At 40.4% G+C, this 10,679-nt stretch overlaps 1 protein-coding gene across 1 annotated transcript in view; it reads right to left on the bottom strand.

Moving 5' to 3' along the window:
- Positions 1-539: 539 nt before the first annotated feature.
- The window catches only part of lamc1 (laminin, gamma 1), a 44,404-nt gene continuing 34,264 nt past the window's right edge, over positions 540-10,679 (bottom strand). The window contains exons 19-28 of the mRNA XM_077505510.1: positions 9,798-10,003; positions 9,651-9,733; positions 9,443-9,580; positions 8,431-8,575; positions 8,208-8,357; positions 6,843-6,957; positions 6,554-6,753; positions 5,230-5,388; positions 4,128-4,227; positions 540-2,591 (exon numbers count right to left, since the gene is read on the bottom strand). Of these exons, the coding sequence (XP_077361636.1) occupies positions 2,335-2,591; positions 4,128-4,227; positions 5,230-5,388; positions 6,554-6,753; positions 6,843-6,957; positions 8,208-8,357; positions 8,431-8,575; positions 9,443-9,580; positions 9,651-9,733; positions 9,798-10,003 (1,553 nt within the window). The 3' untranslated portion in view covers positions 540-2,334. The remainder of the gene's footprint in view (positions 2,592-4,127; positions 4,228-5,229; positions 5,389-6,553; positions 6,754-6,842; positions 6,958-8,207; positions 8,358-8,430; positions 8,576-9,442; positions 9,581-9,650; positions 9,734-9,797; positions 10,004-10,679) is intronic.

The raw sequence follows: 10,679 nt of genomic DNA, 5'->3' as shown, positions 1-10,679 counted from the left end.
CAAAACACGCACACACCCACTCAAGCAAACACACAGACACTTACTCACACTTAGTCACGCGCGCACACACATTCTGTGAACTCGCAAGTCTGAACAAGTTGCTCGCTCACACCCAAACTTGCTATCATGGCAGCGCCGCACCCTCAACACGCACGCGCACAAACACACACACGCACACACACACAGGCTGTGTACCTACCAAATGACTTTGGGGAAAAAAACAAAATGTTGGAGGATCAACCAAGCAAGTGCTGCATGTGGATGTATTTCCTGCAGGGGGCGCCACGTCGCTGCCGAACTCCTCCTCTTCTTTTTCACGTGTCACGTGACCGGAAGAGCCCTTGTGACATCACAAGGATTTTGTTGGCTGTGGAAAGTATCAACCTGCATATATATATATTTTTTTATTCTATATATTTACATTTTTTTCTCAAAAGGACCAATAAATGCTTCATTTGACAAAGAATCTGAATTTTCTATTTGATGATTGAGGCTTTACATTTGCGGAGAAATGGCAAAAAAACAAAAACGATAAGTGATAACTTAACAATACTGTTTATTACACACGTGTGCTTACATGTCGATACGTGGATGGATGGATGGAGGTCAAAGGTCACGGTGTTCTCGTTTTGGATTACGCACAACAACATTTCGATTAAGGCACAAAACAAAACAAAAAAAAAGTCGTTACAAATCACAGGTTAACTACGTCTTCACTTCAGTCGCGTGACGACAGAAAAGAACGTCAAGAAAAACAAAAAAGGTGAAAATGGGAAAGTAACACACAAATATTTGTACGCACGACATCAGAAGAATCTTTAGCACCAGTGTATCAGAGCAAAAAAATGTACAAAAAAAAATAGCGCATCGAGTCCGAGTGACGTCATCACGTGAGTGGAGAGGCGGGGCCAGGATGAGAGGGGGGCGGGGCACCCCGATTGGTCACCGCGGTGTTAGCTTAGCTTATCTACGCGCTTGCTCGGTCGCTAGTGGAGGCTCAAGATGGCCGCCGCCGCCGACAAACGTCACGTGGCGGCCATGACGGCAGGAAAACTGCCGGTGGGAGGGACTTCCTGAGTGAAGTCACATGACAATCACGTGACCACGTCACGTGGTGAAGCGAAACGCCGCCTGACACAATTCACAATTTGAAACTTTTCAATTTAGCTTGAAATTGTTCAAGAGGATCGCAAGACGCAATCGGATGAGTTGAGGTCAAAGGTCACTTTGATATACTATCGTATTTTTTATTTATTTATTTTTAATTGCAAGCGCTAATTTCTTCCATGTCGAGCTTCAGGTCCGTTTCTTCGCACGGTCCTCACTAGTAGGATCAGTCAGTGCACTAGTAGAACGACCACATCTTCCTTAGTTACGCTTTTGGTGCTAGTATTCATTCATTATATCTATTCATGTGTTGCACTAGCAACACTTTGTGGCCCGCAACATGAGGCTTTTGCCACGCACTAGTAACTTTCTCATAAAAAAATTTGAATTTGTGAATGCATGCAACTATTGACATTTACAGCTTAACCTCCAGTTGCACTAGTAGCAGGCAGATAACTCTTGCCAGTCACATGCACTTCTTCTGCTCATGCACACTAGTTGCACTAGTTTCTTGAATTGTTTTAAGAGTGAGGACGCAGAGTGTACTAGTACAACCTGGTTCAGAACCACCTCGAATAAATATTCAGGCAAAGTGAACATTTCATGCATAATTCGACACACTAGTTTGGAAATGTATTTTTTTAAGGGCCATGTTACACTAGCACACGGCACTAGTATGCACTTACACAACTCGATGTCACTTGTGAGGCAAATTTAGCGCACTAGTTGCCAAGTGCATGCTACTAGAGCTACGAGTGACATTATTAAATTGGACTAGTTCACGTCGAGGGCCTTACTAGTTGTACTAGTAGCATGTAGATGCCAACTAGTGCAGTTTAATGTTAGTTGTAACATGTAGCATGCATATTATTGACTGCAATTTCGATTGTTGGGGAGAAATTTGTAGTTTTTTTTTTAATCAGCAGTTTTTTCGTTTTCCTGCCAGATTTTTTTCCCGCCAATTTTGAAAAAGTTTGAAGACGACGCGAATCCGGATATGCAAAAAACATGCAAATCAAAACCAAAAAAAATCTGGCGTGATCCGTCGCCACGTGACGTGATGACGACAACGTTGGCGATGTCACCAACGATGAATAGAAAAAAGTGGGAGGGGCTTCCTGTGGTGCAGTCTCGTGGGATTGGTTGGCGGTGCTTTTAAATAAAACAAACAATCGAGGCGGAGTTTTGGTGCGGCCTTTGCTTGTGGGCGGGGCCTCTTCTTTTTTTTTAGGCCTTCTCCAGGGACGGCGTGTTGAAGCAGCCGTCGGGCAGCGTGTTCTTGATGTCGTTGAGGTTGGCGATGTCGGCGCGGATCTGCCGGATCTGCCGATCGTAGTCGCCGATTGCGGCCTCCTGCGAGCGCGCCGCCTCGTTCAGCTCGCGCAGCTTCCGGTCCAGCTCGCTGGCGGCCATCTTGTCCTTGGCGCGCCGCAGCGACTCGTCCATCTGCGTCAGTTTGCCCACGTCCACTTTGTCGATGTTGCCTGGACGGACGGACGGACACCGAAAAGGTCAGACGAGAGGTCCACTTTTGACATTTTTCTATTTTTGACCGCTAAATCCAAAACGGAGACGACTTTTTCTCCATCGCGACGAGACAATCTCCATTTTCTTTCTAAAGTGTAAAAAAAAAAAAAAGTTTCCCATTTTGACATCCAATCAAAGATATATTTTTATATATTTTTAAAAATAGATTTTGTTTTTATTCTTATCATCTTTTGCACATGATTATGATTAACAAAATCTGCATTTTTTGCTAAATGGTTAGCAATGGTGACTAGCATTAGCATGCTAGTGTTTACCATGAACTCATTGACTTTTTCAAAGAAGCAATCTCGTTCGCTGTTTGACTGCAATTTGACTGATTTTGCATGGCACACACAATATTGCGTTCTATTGCCATGAAAACATGGAGCATACAAAAAGAAAGATTAAAGTCTCTTTTTTCATCAGGAAAAAAAAGTATGTTTCAATTTGTTTCCGTTTTGCAGCAATTAGCATTAGAATGTAGCAAAGTTTCATCGTTATTCACAAATGTGTTTAAAACAGTTTTGTTTTTTGTTGTTGCTTATACTCTGCTGCCACCCGTTGGCCATTTTTGTAATAACTACTATTGCTTCAACCATTCTTTGCAGTTGGGAGATTGCTATCAAAGCCTTCTGTATGCTTTAGCATAAAAAAAAATAATTAAAAAACAAAAACAAAAACGTATAAATACGTCTTTGGGACACTGAAAACGTTTAAAATCGAAGGTATTGATACGTTTTTGGGAGCAAATGAGTTAAACACTAACTTGTTGACAGTATTTACATTAGATGAGTAATGGTGTCTTCAAAAACGTAAACACGTTTGGAGCTAGCTGCCTGTTAGCACAATAACTTGCGTGCGTCCCCAAGTCGATGCTAACTTCCTGTTAGCATTTGCTAACTTCCTGGTTAGCGCTAGGCTAGCGATGTTTTCAAAACGAAGCATGTTTTGTATTTAAATATACGGTGGAGGTATTTTGTGTTTAGTTTTACAGTTAACTGCAACTGTGGACAACTTAAATGCGTTTATTAAGGACAACACAATAAAAACATACGCTAGCCACTTTCTAGTCGCCGATGCAAGCAAGCAAAATGGTGCATTCAGGGTACTTTTGCAGCGTCGGAAACTTCGCTTTTCGTCCCTAATATTTAAAGGGAAAATAATCAATGTTTGAAGGCCGATTAATCGGTCGGGCCCTATTAGAATGATTAATTTGTCAGCCCCTGAGGTTGAGAGAAATATCATTCCAAAAACATTCCAGAGCGTTTACATCACAAAAGCTTAACATGATGATTATAAACCTTCAATATATTGAAAAACAAATCTACAAACATGTCGCCCTCTGGTGTACATTCGGCAGAAGTGCAGTTACGCGCTCTCAGCTCTTTGGGATTGATTTGAAATTTTTGAAAAAAAAAAGAAAAAGATCAATGTGAGTATGACAAACTTTCATGTATGGTTGGCTGGCTGAGAAACGAAGCCGAGTTACTTACCGAGTTGGTCCAGCAGGGCGGCGATGGTGCTGAGGACCGTCTTGACGGCGCTTTTGGCCTTGCGGGCGTTGTCTTCCGCTTCCTTGGCGTTGGCCGACGCCTGCGCCAAGGAAAAAGTTGATTTTTCTCACAAATCGGACACTTCATGAACTCGAAAATTTACACGTTTTTTTTTTTTCTTGCAATATTTGTCAAAGTCGCAAATTTACGAGTTTTTCCCTGCAAATTTGACACTTTCTAAAGTCGCAAATTTACGAGCTTTTCTCGCAGATTTACAACTTTGGAAACACACAGTTTTTTTTTCTCGCAAACTTTCTAAACACATTTCCGAGGTTTTTTTCTTGAAAATTTGCCACTTTCTACAGTCGCAGATTTATGAGCTTTTCTTGCAAATTTATAACTTTAGAAACTCACAAATTTGCAAGGTTTTTTTTTCTCGCAAAATTGCCAGTTTAGAAAGTGGCAAATCTGCCACTTTCTAAGGTGGCAAATTTACAAGCTTTTTTTGTTGCAAATTTCCCACTTTAGAAAGTGGCAGATTTGCCAGTTTCTAAACTTGCAAATTTACATGGTTTTTTTTTTCCCCCCCGCAAATTTACCTCTTTAAGTTGGCATTCTCGGAATATTGCCACCACCCTCTAAAAAAAAATATATATATATTTCTATGTGGCCCTATTACGCTGTCATACACAATCAAGGAATACAATACTTTTTTTTCTTTCTCCAACATCAAAATGGACAAATATGGCTACCAAAAACAAATGGTGGTCGTATCGTTTAGTTGATTGATCCAGTACATTTTCTGGAAAGTAATTCATAGTTATTTGAAACAAAAAACAAAATATGATTGTGAGTTTCCTGCCACTAGACGGCATTAGTGTTTCATGTTGCACGTCGGTGACGGGAACAGCACGTTTTTCTTTTCCAATTAATTGGAAAATGAATTGGAAAATGAAGCAACTTGTGTTCTTGTCAATTGCGAGTCACCGCTCGGCCACAAACGCACTTCAAATTTTAATTTTTTTTAAAATCTGATGTATCGTTGCAAAATGTTGTTCTCGCGTTCCAAGATTGCGCAACGGCGATGCAGCGGTTTCCGTACCATGGCGGCCATCATCATGTCGCGGTCGGCCTCGGCCTTCTTCCTGCCCAGCCGCTCCTCGGCGGCGCTCAGCTCGTCCATCATGGCGTCCACCTCGCCGTCCAGCTGGTCGGCGTCCCGCAGGGCCCGCTCCGCGTCCTCCTTGCTTTTGGACGAGCCCTGCCGCGCAAAACGTCAGCTCGGGTTTACAAAGCCACGTAACCCGAGACAGACCGATTATCGGCCGGGCCGATTATCGGTGACCATATTTAATATCAGCATTTTTTTTTTTTTATCTGAATGCCGATAAAGAGGCGAGTAAATTGCTAACATAATTTCCACTTTATCAATATCAATAAATTATGTTGAAATTTTAGAAATCTTTAGGGATCTATTTACTTGCTTTTTAATTTTTATTTTTATTTTTTATCACATGCTCAAAATATTTTTATTTTTTTCCCATTTTCCTGCAAATGAATATCGGCGGCGCAATTTAAAAAACAAAAGTGAAAACGAACTCAAATGCAAATTCCAAAACGAAAACAAGTCTGCCGTGTGTCGACAAACACCATCCGATATGTTTTTGTTTTTGTTTTCAAGGCCAATACAGATTATTGGTAGTCAAGGAGGCCGATAAGTGATATTTGGAGCCGATATCCATTTGCAGTCAAAGGGAAAACACACAAATAAAACTCCAACTTTTAATTGTTGATTTTTTTTTCATAACTTCAAGGGTTATTGGACAAGATTTTTTGGGGGGGGGAATTGATTTATAAAGGCATTGTGAGATGGCAGTAAAGGACAAAAAAGCATTTTTATTTTTATTTTATTTCATTAAAGAATTTTTTTTTTTAAATTTTAGTTGGTTTTTTTTGTTTTTTTTGTTTTTTTTTAGTTTTATTTTTTTATTAAAAAAACCAAAACATTTTCATTCTTATTGTATTTAATTAAATAAATTGTTTTTGGAATTTTAGTTTTTTTTTAGTTTTAGTTTTATTTTTTTAAAGCATTTTCATTTTTATTTTATTTCATTACAGAAATTGTTTTTTGAATTTTAGGTTTTTTTGTTTTGTTTTTTTAGTTATTTTTATTTTTTAAAAGCATTTTCATTTTTATTTTATTTCATTAAAGAAATTTTTCGAATTTTAGTGTTAGTTTTATTTTTATTTAAAAAAAAAAGCATTTTCGTTTTTATTGTATTTAATTAAAGAAATTGTTTCTTGAATTTTACTTTCAGTTTTTTTGTTTTATTTCAATTTTTTAAAAATCAATTTCATTTTGATTTTTTTCATTAACAAAATTGTTTTTTTTTTCCCATGAGTTGCTGCCGCCGCCCCCCAGCCACCTTCTGCACGTTGGCGGCGATGCGCTCCGCCTCCTCCGCCTTGGCCTTGGCGTTCCTGGCGTCGGCGTCGGCGTTCCCCAGCGCCTCCTCGGCCTGCCGCGTTTTGCCGTCGGCGGCCGCCACGGCGGCGGCGATGTCCGGGATCCTCTTCAGCGCGTCCTCGGCCGCCGTCTTGTTGTCGTTGACGCGCCGGTCGAAGTCTGCCGAGAAGAAGAAGAAGAAGCGGCGTGAGAAGAAGAAGAAGAAGAAGAAGGCGGGGCGTCGGGGGGCGGGGCCGGCCGGCGGGCACCTCGCAGGTCGTCCAGGATGTTCTCGGCCTCGCGGAAGGTGGACTGAGCCTTCTTGGCCGCCGCCTCCGCCGTGGCCTTGGCGGCGTCGGCTCGGGCCAGGAGCTGGTCGGCCGTCTGACAAGGAGAGAGACGAAAAACCGTTTTCATATTCCAAAAAAAAATTACATTAAAAACAAAAAAATTAAATACTTCTATTGAACTTTGAATACTATAAATTAGTGGCACTTTTTTGTTTCCGATATTGATAGCCGATGTGCCATATCAAGCGATACCAATACCACGCCGCTGGAAAAAACGTTTTTTTTTTTTTTTTATTGTAAAGATCTTCTTTACAATAAAAAAAAAAAGAAAACGTTTTTTATTAAAAAAAATAGTTTTTTGAATTTTAAAGTTTTAGTTTTTTAGTTTATTTTTTTGTTAAATTTATTTAGTTTTTTAAGTATTCTTGTTTTTATTTTATTTCATTAAAGAAATGTTATTTTTTTTATTTATTTATTTATTTTTTAAGCATTCTCGTTTTTATTTTATTCCATAAAAGAAATTGTTTTGGGAATTTTATGTATTTATTTATTATATATTTTCTTAGAAAGCATTTTCGTTTTTATGTTATATTATTAAATATATATTTTTTAGTTTTATTTTAATTTATTTTTTTAGTTTTTTTAAAGTTTTTTTTTAGTATTTTTACTTTTTAAAAAAGCATTTTCGTTTTCATTTTATTTTATTAAATATTTTTTCGAATTTTAGTTTTATTTTATTTTATTTTATTTTTTTTTAGTTTTACTTTTTAAAAAGCATTTTCGTTTTTATTCGACTTGACCAACGGACGACAAGTGACGTCACTCTTCGATAGCGCCCCCTTTTGCAAACACAGACCGCGGATGGTAAATCCCAATTTCCTCGAGTATTAAACGAGATATCGTTGTTGATTCAGAAATATTCGACCCAACTTCCCGTTCGTGACCGTATGCCGCGATCTAATTTGATGAAATTCTACTATTTAATTGTATGGAATGCCTGCGATTGGCTGGCAAATAGTTGAGGGTGCCCCCCCGCCTGCTGCCCGAAGCCAGCTGGGATAGGCTCCAGCATCCAGTGGTTAAGAAAATGGATGCTTATGAAATAAGATTAAAACAACAAATGAAGCAAAATTGTGAGGTCAAAATGAGTTTTAAGAACCCCCCAAAAATCAACAACAATTTACCACTAGCCGCCATTTTGTTTGTTTACTTTGGCCTCCAACGCTTTCAGGTCGCAACTCAGATTTATCCGACCATCCTCCAATGCAGCATCAGGTCCGAGGGGGCGGAGCAGCCATAAAAAAAAACCCAAAAGTCGCTCCTGGGGGCGTGTCTTCCCGTTACCTGCTGCTCACTGCGACCTTTCTCCAGCAGCTTGCGCACTTCCCGTTCTTTGGGCGCCAGGTCGTCCCTCAGCTCGCCGTATTCCTTCTCCGCCTTGTCGATCAGCGCGTCCAAGTCGGACGCCTCCTTCTTGATCTTGTTGGCCTCCTCCTGCAAAACAGGAAGTGGCTTTAAAAGCGCGAGCGATGACGACGACGATGATGACGACGATGGCGATGGCGACCTCCAGGGCGACGGTGTGGAAGGTCGGCAGGCCGGTGAGGTTGGCGAAGACGTGGAGGGCGCGCTCGCCCGCCTCGTCCGCCTCCGCTTGCACTTTGTCCGCTTGCGTCTCCAAACTCTTGGACAGCTCAAGCGCCTCCTTGTATCTGGACGCCACAACAACAACAAAAAAAACAATATCATATTAGCACCATATCATAATGGTCACCATATTGTGGGGAGGTTGGCAATACAAAAAAAAAAAAAAAAAGAGGTCCTACAAAAAACACACAATATTGTGCTTTTGTACATTACTGCAGTAAAAAAATATAATGTATAAAAAAAAATTAATATTATATATTAGGGGTGGGAACCTCTGGCTACCCAACGATATGATACAATATGCGATACAAGGCTCATGATAACGATGATCTCACGATATGACGATACCACAATTATCAATATATTGCTCAGGTATTAAATCCACAATAATCTATGATAAAACTAATTATAACATCATAATAATAATCAATACATAATAAATAAAAACGTAAAAAAATACAAACATAATAATAATTCACCTTATAATAATAATATAAATAAATATAATATACATACATATAATAATAATAATAATAATAGTAATAAAAGTAAAATATATTATATAGGGCTAGTAGGCGAGCAATGTTTTGAAAACGAAGGAAAAACACTCCCGCTCAAAGTCGATGCTAGCTTCCTGTTAGGCTAGTGATGCTTTAAAAACGAAGCATGTTTTTGTATTTAAATATACGGTGGATGTCGTTCTTAATGTTGTGTATTTAGTTTGACAATGAACTCCAAATATTTGGGGCAAAAGAAGAAGAAGAACATACGCTACACACTTGCTAGTTGCTAATGCTACACAAGCAAAATGGTGCATTTCGAAATTTCACTTTTCTTCGCTCAACGTTTTACGGGGAGAATCATGGGCCATTTTGGCCAATCGAAGGCCAAAAATCGCCAGCCGGGCCCTCACGCAAGCGTTTTCCACCCACTTCCTGTTGAGCTGCTCGATCTGCTGCGCCGTCTTCCCTTCGCCGTCCAGCGTCTTGAGCAGCAGGTTGTACGCTTTGGCCGACGTGTCGTTGGCGTCCTTGGCGATCTTCTCGATCTGGTCGGCGTCCGTCTTGTGCCTGCGCCGGCAAGCCAAACGGCCGTCAGCGCCGCGTGCCTTTCGGAAAGCGGCCCCGCCCCCTCACTTACTTGTCGGCCAGTTTGCGCGCCTCCTCGGCCAGCAGCGTCATATTGTTGGGGCCGCCGACGCCGGCGCTCGGAGATTTGACGTCCTGCAAAGCGAGAACCAATCAGGACGCGTCGGACGGGCGACGGCGGAGGGGCGGGGCCACTCGCCACTTTGCCGACGGCGTCCTTGGCCTTGTCCAGCTCCTGCCGGGCGCGCTCCATCAGGTTGCGCGACTGGCGCACGCGGTCGCGCGCGGCGTCGGCCCGCGCGCCCGTCTGCTCCACCGTGCCGCGAACGCTCTGCAGGCGCGTCCACTGCGTCGCCAGCGAGCCGTTGATGGCGTCCAGGCGCTCCAGCACGCTTCGGTCCACGTCTGAGCGGGAAGAAAAATTATTTTGCACCATAATAAAAACAATTACAGAAAAATAATCATAATAAAAGACTTATTATTATTCACATATCAATTATTAAAAAATGGAAAATGATGTACAAAATTGAAAGGAAAAAAAATATATTATGATATTGAATTGTGGAAAAAAAAAAATGTGAAAAGCCACAGCAGGCCAACGTCAAATTATTTACCACCATAAAACCGTCGTTTATTATTCGGGCCCGAGCAGTCACCGCTGCGAGGTCAAATTATGATTATTATTAGGGCCCAAAATTCTGCTTCCAACGTGCAAGTACCCCAAAGTGTCTCAGGCTGTGAAGGCCCTTTATAGTTGCTCGCAGCTCTAGTTATTATTATTATTATTCACTTATCAGTGATTAAAAATGATCTAAAATGGAAAAAATGTACAAAATTGAAATGGAAAAAATTAAACTAATAATAATAATAATGCGCCTTTCTAGACACTCAAGGACACCGTACAATTTAAAAACAATTTAATTAAAAATACTGATTAAAAAAAAATCTGATGTGATTCTGATTGAAACGTATTGAATTGTTAAAAAAATAAATAAATTGAAATGCCACAGCAGGCCATGTCAAATTATTTATCTCCATAATAAAACCATCTTTTATTATTATTATTCACAAATCAATGATT

Source organism: Festucalex cinctus, chromosome 1 (genome assembly GCF_051991245.1).
Source record: "Festucalex cinctus isolate MCC-2025b chromosome 1, RoL_Fcin_1.0, whole genome shotgun sequence".
NCBI lineage: Eukaryota > Metazoa > Chordata > Actinopteri > Syngnathiformes > Syngnathidae > Festucalex > Festucalex cinctus.
This window is presented reverse-complemented; position numbering and strand designations above follow the sequence as displayed.